This window comes from Plecotus auritus, assembly GCF_963455305.1.
Source record: "Plecotus auritus genome assembly, chromosome: 11".
In the NCBI taxonomy this organism is placed as follows: Eukaryota; Metazoa; Chordata; class Mammalia; order Chiroptera; family Vespertilionidae; genus Plecotus; species Plecotus auritus.
In genome coordinates, this window is record NC_137777.1 from 38,173,310 (window position 1) to 38,191,652 (window position 18,343).

General features: G+C 40.7%; 1 protein-coding gene across 1 annotated transcript in view; it reads left to right on the top strand.

The window, feature by feature from the left end:
- CSPP1 (centrosome and spindle pole associated protein 1) overlaps positions 1-18,343 on the top strand; it is a 114,067-nt gene that overhangs the window by 43,662 nt on the left and 52,062 nt on the right. The window contains 3 exon segments of the mRNA XM_080646347.1: positions 704-802; positions 2,471-2,538; positions 17,966-18,059. Of these exon segments, the coding sequence (XP_080502473.1) occupies positions 704-802; positions 2,471-2,538; positions 17,966-18,059 (261 nt within the window).

Below are 18,343 nucleotides of genomic sequence, written 5' to 3' on the forward strand. Positions count from 1 at the left end.
AAACATTAAAAATTATTTCTTAATCTTTTCTTGTTGTTATGATCTAGTAAGTAAAGCAAACTAATCATTTTCTAGCCATGCATCAGTCTGTGTATGATGTTTTCTATGCACCTATTGCTAATCTTTATTCTTTCATGTGATTTACACTGTTAACAAATGTTGTGGCTTGTTACATTTGATTTAATTAAATGGTAAATCGATGGCTATGTTTTTAAGTTATAAAGGTTTGTCTATGCAGCGAAATAATTCCCAGAATCTATGAATTTTGATTAAGAAAATGATCTCATTTTGAAATTTGACTATGATCTTCCTGAGGGCAAGGACCATGTCCATATATCCTTTGCCTAGAATTGAACTTGGCATTTAGTAGATGCTTAATAAATGGTATTTGAGTAAAGGAGTGAGAAAAAGTATAGTATGTGCATAGTTTTCAAGTTAAAAATTTCTAGATGTTATAATGAAATAATTTATAATGACCTTCTTTTGTTTTAAAGATGACGAAATCCAAATTCTTAGTGTCTCTTACTAACCAGCTGATCATACTTGAATCAAATCTATTCACATTAATTTTAAAACATGTTTACAGTAAAATTTCACTATAACACTTTGTTCCCTTTAATATTTCCAACATCAAATGCACAAATACCAAAGGCATAGGTCCACTGTATGTGGAACAAGCTCTATAAGCTAATGTGTTTTTAAGGATACACGGGAACAGACGAGGGAATGTGCCTCCTGTGGAGTATGGTGGTGATGTCACAGGACAGTCAAACATACGAATTTCATCTGCTGGAAGTAAAAGGTATAGTATGTAATGTAAATTCTGCCCTTCAGTCATTGCAGACACTGTGAAACAGCACCTGCTAAAACCGGCTTATTGAAAAGTGGAAAGATAACAGCCTTCCTTATTAGGAAGGAATTGGAAGAAAAGGTTTGGAAGAGGAGAGTTGTGTTAAATGAAAAATTTCAGTACTTTACAGCATTCTTTTGAAGGGCAAGTTTTGATGATAAAGTATGCCAAGATGATCTTAATAAGTCCCTGTCATTTTAAAGTGTATCTATTTTAAACAGTGAAAGGAGAAATAAACATACAATACAAAGGACTAAAAATCATTTTAAAATAATCTTGGAGTTAAGTGGGTGGTGTAACTTAATTGAAAATATTTTGCAAGGAGTTTTCCTTTCAAAACTTTGTTTTTTGTTTTCAGCTTATTGAGTAGATAATTTTATGCTTATATTGTAAAATGGGTGTTCATATATAATTCTGTCATGTTTGAAAAGAAAGGAAATGATATGCATTTTATATTCATGTTCTCTTTCTATTTATAGTTTATCATTTTGTTGGCTTTCTTGTATCATAAATAAGGATAAGTGCTTCTGAATCTTTAGTGTATAATGAAGATAATATTGTCATGTATCAGGAACAGTGTCTATTTTCTTTCAAACCAAGTAATTCATAAAAGTGCTTGAGATAGTCCAGCCGGTGAGGCTCAGTGGCTGAGTGTTGATCTACTAGTATGAACCAGGAAGTCACAGTTCCCTCAATTCCCTATAGGGGGCATGCAGGAGGCAGCCAATCAATGATATTTTCTCATCATTGATGTTTCTATCTCTCCTTTCCTCTCTGAAATTAATAAAAAAATATATCTATATAATAAAAGCCTAAGCAACCATTATGGCGGAACAACCAGAATGATCGGTCACTATGATGCACACTGACCACCAGGTGGCAGACGCTCAATGCAGGAGCTGCCCCTTGGTGGTCAGTGTGCTCCCACAGGGGGAGCACTGCTCAGCCAGAAGCTGGGCTGATGGCTGGTGAGTGCAGCAGTGGTGTCAGGAGCCTTCCCCGCCTCCGCGGCAGTGCTAAGGAGCAGTGAGCGGGCGGGCGGTAAGGAGGGAGGAGTTCAGGACTGTGAGAGGGATGTCCACCTGCTGGCTTAGGCCCGAGGGGTCCCAGACTGCAAGAGGGCGCAAGCCAGGCTGAGGGAACCCCCCGACTCCAGTGCATGAATTTCGTGCACAGGGCCTCTAGTATTTTAAAAAGTGCTTAAGAGAAGAGATTTTGTTGTTTGGGTCTAGTTAATGAAGGTTCTGCGAGGGACTTAACTTTCTAGGAAGGAGTCTTTTAGGGATGATCATTTCTAAGTATGTATATAGGTATCACCATTTTCCTTTTAAAAAAAGATGTTTACTTATATTTTCTTCACTGGGATAACTTCTTATTTTAAAAAATAGTTTTTATTAGGAATCTATAGAGCCAGTGAAGAAGGCTGAAGAAAAAGGAGCCCGAATACATTGGGGTCCCACTATATAAAGATAGAAATGCCATGATTTTACTCTAACTTAAAAAATATGTAACTATCATAGCATCTAGTATTTTAAAGGCCAATAACACATAACTACTTTTTACTCTAATTTTGTTTTCTGAAAATTACTTAGGTTTTCATTCTTTTTGTTTTTGTTTTAGTGCTCGAGACAATGAAGCATCCAAATCTACCCGAGAAATCTGTAGTCCTTTTGCGGGGATGCTCTTTGGTATGTGCAAACTTCAGTTGATTAGATTTGTAGAGTGTTTCATAAAATGTCTTTTTTAAATTTAATCTTTATTGTTCAGATTATTACAGGTGTTCCTCTTTTTTTCCCCATAGCTCCCCTCCACCCGGTTCCCACCCCACCCTCTGCCCTTACACCCCACCCCCCGTCCTCATCCATAGGTGTACGACTTTTGTCCAGTCTCTTCACGCACCCCCCACACCCCTTTCCCCCGAGAATTGTCAGTCCACTCCCTTTCTATGCCCCTGATTCTATTCTATTCACCAGTTTATTCTGTTCATCAGATTTTTTTATTCACTTGATTTTTAGATTCACTTGTTGATAGATATGTATTTGTTGTTCATAATTTTTATCTTTACCTTTTTCTTCTTCTTCCTCTTCTTAAAGAATACCTTTCAGCATTTCATATAATACTGGTTTGGTGGTGATGAACTCCTTTAGCTTTTTCTTATCTGTGAAGCTCTTTATCTGCCCTTCAATTCTGAATGATAGCTTTGCTGGGTAGAGTAATCTTGGTTGTAGGTTCTTGCTATTCATCACTTTGAATATTTCTTGCCACTCCTGTCCGGCCTGCATAGTTTCTGTTGAGAAATAAGCTGATAGTCGTCTTGGTTCTCCCTTGAAGGTAACTAACTGTTTTTCTCTTGCTGCTTTTAATATTCTCTCTTTGTCTTTTGCTCTTGGCATTTTAATTATGATGTGTCTTGGTGTGGTCCTCTTTGGATTCCTTTTGTTTGGGGTTCTGTGTGCTTCCTGGACTTGTAAGTCTATTTCTTTCACCAGGTGGGGGAAGTTTTCGGTCATTATTTCTTCAAATAGGTTTTCAGTATTTTGCTCTCTCTCTTCTTCTGGCACCCCCATAATTCTGATGTTTGTACGCTTGAGGTTGTCCCAGAGGCTCCTTACACGATTATCATATTTTTGGATTCTTTTTTCTTTTTGCTTTTCCAGTTGGGTGTTTTTTGCTTCTTTGTATTTCAACTCTTTGACTTGATTCTTGTGATCCTCTAGTTTGCTGTTATATCTCTGTATAATATTTTTTATTTCAGTCAGTGTATGCTTAATTTCAAGTTAGTCCTTTTTCATATCCTCAAGGGTCTTGCTAAATTTATTGGCCTTTTCTAGAAAATTCTTGAAAAACTTTATAGCCGTGGTTTTGAACTCTATATCCAGTTGTTTGTTTTCCTCCATTTCTTTCATTTGTGACCTGTTTCTTTGTCTCCACTTTTTGGCTGCTTCCCTGAGTTGATAGAGTGGCTTTGTGTGCTAGGTGTCCTATAGGGCCCAGTGGCTCAGCCTCCCCAGTTACCTGAGGTGGACACTCTTGGTGCACCCCTTTGTGGGCTGTGTGCACAGTCTTTTTGTAGTTAAGCCTTGATTGTTGTTGGTGTCACTGGGAGGAATTGACCTCCAGGCCAATTGGCTCTGAGGATCAGCTGTGTCTGTGCAGGGAGAACTTCTGTGCTGGAGACACCCTTATGAGACAAGACTTGCAAAAGCCTCTGTGCACAGCTTGAAGGGGGCGGAGTCTCAGGGCAGAGCAGACAGCATTGGTTTCCCTTCAGCCCTGCCCTAAGAGGCCCCTGGTTCTCAGTGTCCTGTGGTAATCGCTGCAAGCACCTCTGAGAGAAAGCCGCCCTTGAGTTCCGCCCGCTGCCAGACTATCCAGTTTCTCCCCGAATGAGTCTGGGTCCCCAGAGTCTCACCCAGAACTGGAGTTCAGTGTAGTTGGGAGCTTTTGTCTCCCTCCCGCTTAAGAAAGCCAGCCGTGCACTCAGTTACCAGTCCTCTTCGTGCGTGCGTCTCAGTACCTCTGCCTCCTGCAGCTCCTCTGAGTCTCAGTGTGCTTTTCTCTTTCCTTCTAGTTGTAGAATTTCCACTCAGCCAGCCTTCCTGTGGTTCTGGATTATGTCCATTTTGTCTTTTAGTTGTAGTTATGAAATTGTTGTGCAAGGCAGCAGTATAGGTGTTTACCTATGCCGCCATCTTAGTTTCTCTCAAAGGTCTTTTTATTTTTTTGATAGACACACTTTCCCATGTTCTTTCCATGTAATTTCTGAGAAGGTGCTTTGTTCCAATCATGATCATAATCCACACTTTCTTTTTACAGACATGAAGGACATAGTTTAACATAAGCATGTTGATTTGCTATGTTTACTTGTCATGATAAAGAGAGCCTTATTTCCTGTGTGCATCTTTATTTTTTTGTTTTTTAATCCTCACCCAAGGATATTTTTTCCATTGATTTTACAACAAGTGGAAGAGAGGAAAGGAAGGAGGGAGTGAGTGAGTGAGTGAGGGAGTGAGGAAGGGAGTGAGAAAGGGAGGAAGATAGGGAGGGAGGGGGGAGAGAGAGAGGGGGGGGGGAGAGAGAGAGAGAGAGAGAGAGAGAGAGAGAGAGAGAGAAAGAGACAGAGACAGAGACAGACATTGATGTTAGAGACACATCATTTGGTTGTGATTGAGCCTAACCAGGGCCAGGGATTGAAACTGCAACCCAGGTATGTGCTTTGACTGAAAATCGACCCTGCAACCCTTTGGGCCGTGGGCCAAAGCTCCAATCACTGAACAAATTGATCGGGGCTCCTGTGTGTAACTTTATTTTTTATTTTATTTTTAAAAATTAAAATTTTTTTATTTTTGATTTCAAAGAGGAAGGGCGAAGGAGAGAGAGATAGAAACATCAATGATGATAAATAATCATTGATTGGCTGCCTCCTGGACACACCCTACTGGGGATGGAGCCTGCAACCCAGGCATGTACCCTGACCGGGAATCGAACTGTGACTTGCTGGTTCATAGGTTGATGTTAAACCACTGAGCCACACTAACTGGAAATGAACTCTCTTCTTTTTAAAAATTATTAGAAAAATTACCTGAAATTTGGTTTTAGTGAAGTATATGAAAAAAGAGAATCAACAGTTTAGGTTTATTCACCTGAGAACCATCAGTAATTTAAATCTTGGTTTAGAGCTAATGTAATTGCATAATATTTCAGACTTTTCTTCCTTTGACATGAGAAAAATCGCATAGTACCTGAAATTTTATTATAGTGTAATGTCTTTAAGTGAAATTGACCAGTTTTACTATATAGATAAGATACTTTATTCTTATGATGTATTTTGTTAAACATGATAAAAATTGGAAAAATGACTTTCTTTGACGGCTTACCAACATAATGGAATCATTATTTGGAAATTTTAAAGATGAATGGCATGAGCTTATCATTAATGCAATCCAAGAATCATGGATTAATATTCAGTGAGGTAATAGACTCTAATGTTTGCAACAAACCATTCAAGTCATTTAATCCAATGATTTATCTCATGGCTTTATATATATATTTCCAGCTTATATGTGTATATACTCACAGGGAATTTACTCTCTTCCAAGGCAGCACATTCCATCTTTAGGTGGTTCTGATTGTTATAATATTCTCATTTCCATTGAATTGAAATTTGTCTTCCTGTAATTTTGCCCCAGTGACTTCATTTAGAGCCCTTTGTTTTATTTTAAAAATAAGGCAATTGACTGCTTAGAGCAAAAATAATATATTGGGGGGTTTACACTGAATCATGGGTTATTTAGAAGTATGTTTTTACATTTGCAAATATTTGAGGTTTTTCCTGCTGTCTTTTTGTTATTGACCGCTTGTTTTATTCCCCTGTAGTCTGAGAAAATAATTTGTATAATTAAAATTTGAAATTATACAAATTGTATATTAATACAATTTTTTAATGGCTCAGGATATAGTCGACCGTGGTGCATGTTTAGTGTGCACTTGAAAGAATGTGCAATGTGTGTTTGTTGAGAGTAGTGGTTTATAGTAATGTTCATGTCTTACACATCCTTAAATTCTTACCTGACTGCCTTACTTTTAGTGTGCATCCTGGCGTGCTGGAGGGATTTTCTGTGTTCCGTCACCTTCATCAGTTTTCAGCTAGGCCTTAATGCCCCTGACAGAGACGCTGTCTCTCTCTGTACTTCTCTCTCCTTTCTCAGCTTAGATTCTTGTGCCTTGTTCGTGGTGGAAGGCTGGCCCTCTGCGTATGATTCTCAGAAAGGAGTTGTTTGCCCCTCCCCACAGTGGTAGCCAGCCAAACTCTCTTTGATGTCTTGGAGGGTCTTGCATTAGAATTTTCTGCCCTTTCCCTCACAGCAACAGGTCTTTGTTTTGTATGTGCAGAATGCTGGGTCTGAGCAGGTTTTCTGCCCTTCAACCAGTAGATTACGAAGAGTCTGGAAAATGCAGTGGTTGGTTTGTGTTTTTTATTATTTTTTTATTTGGAAGGGTTTTCTTCAGGTCTCCTGTGTTGCCCCATGTCCAGTCTCTCTTGTGATCATTCTGCAGGAGAGGGGTACTGGGTGCAGAGTCCTCTTCTGAGTAGGCTTCCAGGAATCTACATCGTCTTGCAGCCCACACAGAGCCTTTAAGAATTCAGCTATTTTTTTCTTACCGGTTTGTAAGGCTGCCTCCTATTTCTACATATTCTGGGAAAGGTAAAACTCTTGGATTGTCCCATGTCTGGACTGGTTTTTATACCCTTTGAAATTCAGTTTAACTGGTTGGTTGTAACAACAGCTCTCTGATGGGCTTTTTTTTTTTAAAGTTCTGAGTTTATAGATGATTGAGTTTTTTATATTGTGGGGACTGAGCAATGTTGTGGCCTTTTACTTTCTAAACAGAAGCAGAACTCTTCATTTAGTTTTTTTTATAATATCTTCCATTTCCTTCTCATAATGTTACTGTGTTCACTTAAATACTTGAGCGTAGTTATGGGAGCTATTTTAACTTCCTTATTTATTGTTCCATCATCTTTGTCTGTGTGCTTTTTTCTTCTCTTTTTTTTATTGTTTTAAAGTATTACATATGGTATTACATATATCTCCTTTTTTCCCCCATTGACCTTCCCCCAGCCTCCCCTACCCGTCGCATGCCCTCATCCTACCCGCCCCGCCGTGTCTTGTGTCCATTGGTTGTGCTTATATGCATGCATACAGGTCCTTTGGTTGATCTCTTCCCCCCCCCTCCACTACACTCCCCAGCCTTCCCGCTGTAATTTGACAGTCTGTTCGGTGCTTTACTGCCTCTGTATCTATCTTTTTGTTCATCAGGTTATAATGTTCTTTATTTTCCATAAATGAGTGAGATCATGTGGTATTTTTCTTTCATTGCCTGGCTTATTTCACTTAACATAATGCTCTCCAGTTCCATCCATGCTGCTGCAAATGGTAAGAATTCCTTCTTTTTTATAGCAGTGTAGTATTCCATTGTGTAGATGTACCATGGTTTTCTAATCCACTCATCTGCTGATGGGCACTTAGGCTGTTTCCAAATCTTAGCTATGGTGAATTGTGCTGCTATGAACATAGGGGTGCATATATCCTTTCTGATTGGTGTTTCTAGTTTCTTGGGATATATTCCTAGAAGTGGGATCACTGGGTCAAATGGGAGTTCCATTTTTAGTTTTTTGAGGAAACTCCATACCGTTCTCCACAGTGGCTGCATCAGTCTGCATTCCCACCAGCAGTGCACGAGGGTTCTTTTTTCTCTGCATCCTTGCCAGCACTTGTCGTTTGTTGATTTGTTGATGCTTGCCATTCTGACAGGTGTGACATGGTACCGCATTGTCATTTTGATTTGCATCTCTAAGATAATTAGTGACTTAGAACATGTTTTCATATGTCTCTTGGCCTTCCTTCTGTCTTCTTTCGAAAACATTCTATTTAGGTTTGTTGCCTATTTTTTTATTGGATCATTTATCTTCCTTTTATTAAGTTGTATAAGTTCCCTGTAGATGTTGGAGATTAAACCTTTATCAGTCATAACATTTGCGAAAATGTTCTCCCGTACAGTGGGCTTTCTTGTTTTATTGATGGTTTCTTTTGCTGTGCAAAAGCTTTTTATTTTGATGTGGTCCCATTTGTTTATTTTCTCTTTAGTTTCCATTGCCCTAGGAGCGGTGTCGGTGAAGAAATTGCTTCGGCATATGTCTTGAGATTTCTCTGCCTATGGATTCCTCTAGTATTTTTATGGTTTCCCATCTTATGTTTAAGTCCTGTATCCATTTTGAGTTTATTTTTGTGTATGGTGTAAGTTGGTGATCTAGTTTCATTTTTTTGCATGTATCTGTCCAATTTTCCCAACACCATTTATTGAAGAGACTGTCTTGACTCCATTGTATGTTCATGCTGCCTTTGTCAAATATTAATTGAGCATAGTGGTTTGGGTCAATATCTGGATTCTCTATTTTATTCCATTGGTCTATATGTCTGTTCTTGTGCCAGTACCAGGCTATTTTGAGAACAGTGGCTTTGTAATACAGCTTGAAATCTGGTATTGAGATCCCACCTACTTTGTTCTTCTTTTTCAGGATTGCTGTGGCTATTCGGGGTCTTTTTTTATTCCAGATGAATTTTTGGAGAGTTCTTTCTAGGTCTGTGAAATATGCCTTTGGTATTTTTTTTTTTTTAAATATATTTTATTGATTTTTTACAGAGAGGAAGAAAGAGGGATAGATAGTCAGAAACATCGATGAGAGAGAAACATCGATCAGCTGCCTCTTGCACACCTCCTACTGGGGATGTGCCCGCAACCAAGTTACATGCCCCTGACCAGAATCGAACCTGGGACCTTTCAGTCCGCAGGCTGACGCTCTATCCACTGAGCCAAACCGGTTTTGGCTATGCCTTTGGTATTTTAATGGGGAGTGCATTGAATCTATAGATTGCTTTGGGTAGTATGGACATTTTAATGATGTTGATTCTACTAATCCATGAACATGGTATGTTCTTCCATCTGTTTGTCTTCCTCTATCTCTTTTTTCAGTGTCTTGTAGTTTTCTGCGTATAGGTCTTTTACCTCCTTAGTTAAGTTTATTCCTAGGTATCTTAATTTTTTTGGTGCAATGGTAAATGGGATTGCTTTTTTAGTCTCTCTTTCTGTAAGTTCACTATTGGTGTATAGAAATGCCATAGACTTCTTGGCGTTAATTTTGTATCATGCTACATTGCTGAATTCATTTATTAAGTCTAATAGTTTTTTGATGGAGTCTTTAGGGTTTTTTATGTACAATATCATGTCATCTGCAAATAAGGACAGCTTTACTTCTTCTTCTCCAATTTGGATGCCTTTTATTTCTTCTTCTTGTCTAATTGCAATGGCTAATACTTCCTGTACTATGTTGAACAGGAGTGGTGAGAGTGGGCATCCCTGTCTTGTTCCTGTTCTTAGGAGAAATGGTTTTAGTTTTTGCCCATTGAGTATGATGTTGGCTGTGGGTTTATCATATATGGCTTTTATTATGTTGAGGTATGACCCTTCTATTCCCACCTTGTTGAGAGTTTTTATCAAGAAAGGGTGTTGGATTTTGTCAAATGCGTTTTCTGCATCAATTGATACGACTATGTGATTTTTATCTCTCAATTTGTTTATGTGATGTATCACGTTTATTGATTTGTGGATATTGTACCATCCTTGCATCCCTGAGATAAATCCTACTTGGTCATGGTGTATGATCTTTCTGATGTACTGCTGGATTCGATTTGATAGAATTTTGTTGAGGATTTTGGCATCTGTGTTCATGAGGGATATTGGCCTGTAATTCTCTTTCATTGTGTTGTCTTTATCTGGTTTTGGTATTAGGGTGATGCTGGCTTCATAGAAGGAGCTTGGAAGCATTCCTTCCTCTTGAATTTTTTGGAATAGTCTGAGGAGGATAGGTTTTAGTTCTTCCTTGAATGTTTGGTAAAACTCCCCTGTGAAGCTGTCTGGACCCAGGCTTTTGTTTGCTGGAAGCTTTATGATGACTCCTTCAATTTCTTCCATAGTTACTGGCATATTGAGCTGTTTAGATTCTTCCTGACTGAGTTTTGGAAGATTGTATTTTTCTAGGAATATATCCATTTCCTCCAAGTTGTCCAGTTTGTTGGAATAGAGTTGTTCATAGTATTTTTTAACAATCCTTTGTATTTGGGTGGGGTCTGTTGTTATTTCTCCTCTTTCATTTCTGATTTTGTTTATATGGGTCCTCTCTTTTTGTTTCTTGGTGAGCCTGGCTAGAGGTTCATTAATCTTGTTTATCCTTTCAAAGAACCAGCTTTTGGTTTTGTTGATCTTTTGTATTGTTTCTTTGGTCTCTAGGTCGTTTATCTCCGCCCTGATCTTTATTATTTCCTTCCTTCTGCTTACACTGGGCTTTTCTTGTTGCTCTCTTTCTAACTCTTTGAGTTGTAGGGTTAGGTGATTTATTACCATTGTTTCTTGTTTTTTGCAGTAGGCTTGTAGAGCTATGAAATTCCCTCTCAAGTCTGCTTTCACTGTGTCCCACAGATTTTGGCTCGTTGTGTTTTCATTGTCGTTTATTGCCAGGATGTTTTTTATTTCTTCTTTGATCTGTCTGGTAACCTAGTCATTGTTTAATAGCATGCTATTTAGTCTCCATGTGTTTGATTTTTTTGGATTGTTTTTATTGTAGTTGATTTCCAGTTTTATGCCACTGTGATCTGAGAAGATGCTTGATATGATTTTTATCTTCTTGAATTTGAAGAGACTTTGCCTGTGACCCAATATATGGTCTATCCTTGAAAATGACCCATGTGCACTTGAGAAGAATGTATATTCTGTGGCTTTGGGGTGAAATGTTCTGAAGATGTCAATTAATTCCATCTGGTCTAGTGAGTCATATAGGATTGATTTTTTTTTTTGCTGATTTTTTGTTTAGAGGATTTGTCCAATGGTGATAGTGGGGTATTAATGTCTCCTGCTATGATTGTATTGCTGTCAATCTCTCCCTTGATATCCTCCAGGAGTTTTTTTTTATGTATTTGTGTGCTCCTGTATTGGGTGCCTATATGTTTACCAGAGTTATTTCTTCTTGTTGGATTGCTCCCTTTAGTATTATGAAGTGGCCTTCCTTATCTCTTTTTATGTCCTTCACTTTGAGATCTAATTTGTCAGTGATAAGTGTTGCTACCCCAGCTTTTTTTTTCATTTCCATTCACCTGAAAAACCTTTTTCCATCCCTTCACCCTCAGTCTGTGTGCATCTTTTTTTTCTGAGGTGGGTTTCTTGTAGACAGCAGATATATGGGTCATGTTTTCTTATCCAGTCCATTACCCTATGTCTTTTGATTGGGGCATTTAATCCATTTACATTTAAAGTTATTGTTGATAGGTACTTGTTTGTCGTCGCCATTTTTGTTCTTTACCCCTGTGTTTCTTCTTCGCTTCCTATTTCTTTTTTTTTTTACAGCAGACCCTTTAGCATTTCTTGCATTGCTGGTTTGGTGGTAATAAACTCCCTTAGTCCTTTCTTGTCTGTGAAACTCCTGATTTCACCTTCAGTTTTGATTGATAGCCTTGCTGGGTACAGTATTCTTGGATTCAGACCCTTCTTTTGCATGACTTTGTATATTTCATTCCATTCCCTTCTGGCCTGATATGTTTTTGTTGAGAAATCAGTCGCTAGTCTGATCGTTGTTCCTTTGTATGTAACTTTCTGTCTCTGGCCGCTTTTAGGATTCTTACTTTGTCGTTGGTGTTTGCCAATTTAATTATAATGAGCCTTGGCGTTGGACTTTTGGGGTTCATTTTGCTTGGGACTCTGTGAGCTTCTTGGATTTGTGTGGGCTTTTTCTTCCCTAATCAGGGAAGTTCTCTGTCATTATTTCTTCAAACAGATTTTCTATTCCTTGCTCAGTTTCCTCTCCTTCTGGAACCCCTGTTATGAGGATGTTGTTTAGTTTCGTGTTGTCTCAAAGTTCCCTTAGGCTCTCCTCCTGCTTTTTAATTTTTTTTTCTAGAAGCTGCTCTACTTGGTTATTTTTTCCTACCTTGTCTTCTAGCTCGCTGTTGTGGTCCTTTGCTTCTTCTAGTCTACTCTTGATGCTTTCTGTTGAGTTCTTTAGAGCAGTGATGTCATTTTTCATTTCTTCTTGATTCTTCATTTCCTCTTGGTTCTTATACATATTGTCAAATTTCTCTTCCATTTTTTTCATCCACCTTATGACCATTTCTCTAAGTTCTTTTTCTGACAGGTTCCTTGCCTCCATTTCGTTTACTTCCTTTTCTGGTGATGCCTGCTTTTCTTTCATATGCGGGCTGTTCTTTGTCTCCCATGTTCTCTCTCTTCTTCACATATCTGGTTATGTAGTTCTCTCTCTCCTTCTCCCAGGCGAAAGCTGACCTTTCCGTTCTGGAGTGTAGAGCTCCTCTGAATCCCTGTGCTTGCGCCAATTGGGGACCCATGTTCTCGGATTCGCAGCTGTTCGGTGGGTGCTGTACCTGTAGATTTCCCGGGCTTTTCAGGCTCCTGATAACATCCACTTTTCCTTCAAGATGGCGTGATCTCCGGGTCCGAGCTGGTTGCTCTGGGAGGGAACCCAGCAGCAGTGGGGGCTGCTCGGTCAGGGGAGGCCTGTTTGATAGTCCCCCACAGTCTCTTGGAGTATAGGTGTTCCTCAACTCACCAACAAACACTCCCCGTGCGACTACACACTCTCTCTTTGTTTTCTCACTCACACAGTATCTTGCAGTCTGCCTTCCCATCAGCAGCCATCTTCTCTTCTGTGCTTTCTTCTATTGACTAACTATTCTAATGGTTATGGTTCAGTATTAATTTTCAATTTCTTCATCACTGATTAGCATAAATTTAGTGGCTTAAAACATGCCACATTATCTCCCAGTTTCTGTGTGTTAGGAATTTAGTTGGGTACTCTGCTCAGGTTTTACAAGGCTAAAATCCAGGTTTCAGCCAGGTTCCAAGCCCATTTGGAATGTTGGTAGAGTTAATTTCTTTGTGGCTATATCAGAGGGAGCCTGGCTACCTACTGGATGTCAGCTGGAGATCGCCCACAGTTCCTAGAGGCTTGACCACTGTTTCTTGCAACATGGGCTTCCTTCCTCACCTTGGCTGCTCATTTTATCATGCAAGCAAGGAGCTTTCTAAACTCAGGGAGGACTTTTATCTGATTAGCTCCTGCCCACCCAAGATAAAGCTCCCTTTTGATAAATTCAGAATTGATTTGCTACCTTAATTACATCTGCCAGTTCCTTTCACCTTTGCTACATATTATTGGCTAAAAGGAAGTCATGTCCCCACTTAAGGGGAGTGGTTTATATAGGGCAGCCATGGGCATACTACGGCCCGCGGGCCGTATCTGGCCCGTTCGGCTGTTCTATCTGGCCCGCGGAGCCGAAAGAGTGGAGGGTTCTCTTGCTCTCCCCTCCGTTCCTTTACTTTGAATTTATATTAGTTCACACAAACACTCCATCCATGCTTTTGTTCCGGCCCTCCGGTCCAGTTTAAGAACCCATTGTGGCCCTCGAGTCAAAAAGTGTGCCCACCCCTGATATAGGGAGTCATCACCTGAAGGCAGGGAACATAGGATCTGTCTTAGAATTTTGCCTACCATAGTCACGTTTTTCTGTTTCTTAAGGACCATCTTTTTTGAGGCCTTATTTTTATTTTATTTTTTTAATCCTCACCCAAGGATATTTTTCAGTTGATTTTTAGAGAGAGTGGAAGAGAGAGGGAAAGAGAGAGAAATATCTATGTGAAACACATCGATTGGTTGCCTCCTTCATGAGCCCTGACCGGGGCCCAGGGTGGGGACAGGGAGGAGCCTGCAACCGAGGTACATGCCCTTGACCGGAATTGAACTCGGGACCCTTTGGTCTGCAGGCCAACGCTCTATCCACTGAGCAAAACCGGCTAGGGCTGTGGCTGGCAAACTGCGGCTCACGAGCTACATGCGGCTCTTTGGCCCCTTGAGTGTGGCTTTTCCACAAAATACCACAGCCTGGGTGAGTCTATTTTGAAGAAGTGGCATTAGAAGAAGTTTAAGTTTCAAAAATTTGGCTCTCAGAAGAAATTTCAATCGTTGTACTGTTGATATTTGGCTCTGTTGACTAATGAGATTGCTGACCACTGGGCTACGGTGAGGCCTTATTTTAAGCTTAGCTAGGGGCATTTAGGGTAGCCTTCCTTCCAGGGGTAGTTCAGCCCTACTACTACAGGATGACCTTTCTGGGTTTTTCCCTGAAGATGTAGGGGATCCCCATGACTCCATCCTAGCTGGCTAGAGCTTGAATTTCTCTTTTCATCGAGGTCTGATAATTGTTCAGTTAATGTGTCCTCCATAGTTTCTTTGCCCAGCCTAATGGAATTTCACTCTGTGCACACAGAGCTAAGTGCACAGAAAGTTGGAAGGAATCCCTCCATGGCTTTCTGAAGCTCTTTTTATGCTTCTTTTTGGATATTTGCCCTAAACTTCCAGCCATGATAGCTTTCCTGAATTTTGATCTTTATCTGCTTAATCCAGTTCAGTTTCCAGCTTGCTTTGTGTTCTGTCTCCCTTACCTGCAGCCTGGAACTTGCATTTAGGCAGAAACAGGGGTGCTTAAAGGGCTCACCTCATTTATTTTTCTCCCCTCAGGTATTATAGTCCAGTGCTGCATGATGTCCAGTGTCATATATTTTGCCTAGTTTTATGGTAGGAGGTTAAGTTCTGTGCTTGTCATCATGATCAGAAGCAGAATGGATATCTGTCTATATAAAAGCCTAAGCAACGAACGGACAACCGAACAGGCTGCGTGGGGCGACCAAGCTGGCGGGGGGGTTAGTGAGGGGCGACCAAATGACTGAGCAGTAGGCTGTGTGGGGCGACCAGGCCGGCAGGGGGGCTAGTGAGGGGCCACCAAACGACTGAGCAGCACGCTATGTGGGGCAACCAGACCGGCAGGGGGGGCAGTGAGGGGCGACCAAACAACTGAACAGCAGGCTGTGTGGGGTGACAAGGCCTGCAGGTGGAGCAGTTGAGGGCGATCAGGCCGGCAGGCAGAGGCTGTTAGGGGTGATCAGGATGCCAGGGGGGCAGTTAGGGGCGACCAGGAGGGCAGGGGGGTAGTGAGGGGCCATCAGGTCGGCAGGCAGAGGCAGTTAGGGGTGATCAGGCTGACAGGGGGGATAGTTAGGAGTGATCAGGCAGGCAGGCAGGTGAGCAGTTAGGCGCCAGCAGTTCAGGATTGATTGAGGGATGTACGACTCCCAGGGATTGGTCCTAAACTGGCAGTCAGACATTCTCCGAGAGGTCCCGGATTGGAGAGGGTGCAGGCTGGGCTGAGGGGACCCTCCTCCCCTTTCTCCCGTGCATGATTTCATGCACCAGGCCTCTAATTTGATTATAAAGCATTATTATTAACGTTAACATAATCTATGTTTCCCCTGTGGGAGTTCCACTATTGCTGACATCTGTGCTTAATGGATAGCTCAGATGCTGTATGTCCACTTAATTATTAATTGGAAGGCTAATAATTAAAAAGTAGTAGAGGACTTTCTGGTTCAGTTGTGTTTTTGATGTCCTGTGATTTTTGTTGTGCTCTGATCATGCATATCTTGATTAAGAGGTGATTTTTGTGTCATTAACATATGCAATAATAATAATTTTTGGTGGATCCAAAATGTTTCCATAACTGGATTTTTGCATAAGTGATAGCAGGGTGAGGCTTACAGTTTTTCTGTAGAATCGAGGTAACCGCCGAAACCGGTTTGGCTCAGTGGATAGAGCGTCGGCCTGCGGACTGAAGGGTTCCGGATTCGATTCCGGTCAAGGGCACATACCTTGGTTGCGGGCACATCCCCAGTGGGAGGTGTGCAGGAGGCAGCTGATCGATGTTTCTAGCTCTCTATCCCTCTCCCTTCCTCTCTGTAAAATATCAATAAAATATATTTAAAAAAAAAAAAAAAGGTAACCATTGATTTTTTTTTAGCAGGGCGCCAGTGTGATTAGTGTTTTATTATAGACTAGGGGCCCAGTGCACGAAGATTCGTGCACGGGGGGTGGGTCCTTCAGCCCGGCCTGCACCCTCTCCAATCTGGGAACCCTCAGGGGAGCTCTCTCTAATCCAGGAGTTTCTGTCTGTCTGTGCAATCATATGAGCAAATTGTCTGAGACCCCAACCCAGTTTGGTTTGTTGCTCACAGAATAATAGAGGCATTTTTTTTTTCTTTGCTTCATTGGTGGAGATTTCCTGGAAGTTTTAGGGTACCTTCCCTTCAATTTTTCCTAGACACTCTAATTTTAGTTATGTCTCTCACCTTTGCTTTCCCTCCATCCCCCACTGCAACAGTACCTTGCTCCAGGCTCAGTTGGCTCTAGTGTCTAGGACAGCCGTGGGCAAACTACGGCCCACGGGCCGGATCCGGCTGTTCTATCCGGTTCTCTTGCTCTCCCCTCCGCTCCTTTACTTTGAATTTATATTAGTTCACACAAACACTCCATCCATGCTTTTGTTCCGGCCCTCCGGTCCAGTTTAAGAACCCATTGTGGCCCTTGAGTCAAAAAGTTTGCCCACCCCTGGTCTAGGAGATCCGTCTGCCACCAGAACTATGATTCTCAGCATTCCTGGTGCTCCCTGTGCTCTGGGCTTCCCCTTTCGGTCCTGGGGCTGCCACCAGAACTACTATTCCCAGAATTCCTGGTGCTCCCTGTGCTCTTGGTTTTCCCTTCCTGCTCTGTCTCTGTCCCACGGCCTCCTGCTCTGCCAAGTTCTCCAAGCCGCCAACTCTCCCTCTCTGTTCTCCGTCTGGCGGATTGGCAAGCCAAGTTCCCCAAGCCGCTCCATTCTCTGCTGGCTCTCCCGCTCTGCTCTCCGCCTGGTGCCTGTGTATGCAAATTAACCTGACATCTTTGTCGGGTTAATTTGCATACTCCTGATTGGCCAGTGAGTGTAGCGGAGGTACGGTCAATTTACATGTTTCTTTTTTATAATATAGGATCATTGATCTTACATAAGTGTGCTGGATGACTGAAGCAGGGAGAGGGGAGTTTGGGAGAATGGTTAGGAGATTATTGCTGCAATCCAGGTGAAATGTGGAGAGGCCCCATCTAAGATTAATGGGACCTCATATGAGAATAGAAAAGAAGGAGAGGTCCCATCTAAGATTAATGGGACCTCATATGGAATGATAAGAAAGGATGAACAGTCAAAGTTACAGTGTGGTTTTGGGGTTCGGTTTTCATGCCATTGACAGAAAACAAAGAGGGGCAGTTGATTCTGAGGTGTTCAGTTTGGACACACTTGTTAAATTTAAGGGGCTTGTGGCAGACATTAGTGGAGTTATTCCCAATTACTGGAAAAATGATGGTAATTAGAGTAGTCTCTTATTTAAGAAGGCTTTTAACTAATAAGGAAGGGTTAATGTGTCTGATACATAGTAGATATTCATTATGAAATTAATTATTGATTATATGAGAACTTTGTATGATAAATATGATTTTACATTCCAGCTTATGTAGTGATTATTCCTGGGTCTAGTAATTAAAAATGGAGGTTTTTAAAAATTCAGATTTCTAGTTGCATATGTGGTCAAGAGTTAAGATTGCATTTTTTTCTTATCACTTTCTAGGAGGTGAAGATCGAGAACTTATTCAGAAAAGAAAAGAAAAATATAGACTAGAACTGTTGGAACAAATGGCTGAACAAAAGGAGAATAAGAGACGGTAATGAAAGGTTTGCATTTAAAAGAGAGGATTTGAATTTAAAATGCATTTGTGTAAAATGAGATGGTGGTAAATAACTATTATGTAGTAAAATAAGAGGATATTTTTCCTAATGTGCTTTTGTATTTGTAAATCACTTTAATTTCAATCTGCACATTGTAAATCAGCAAGGTAATAAATGCTCTCAGTGTTCATTTTCTTTGTCATAGGTAAGAAATGAGACTATATAGTATATTATTACAGGCCTTTTACATACCTGAATTAATTTCTTCAGTTATTGATTT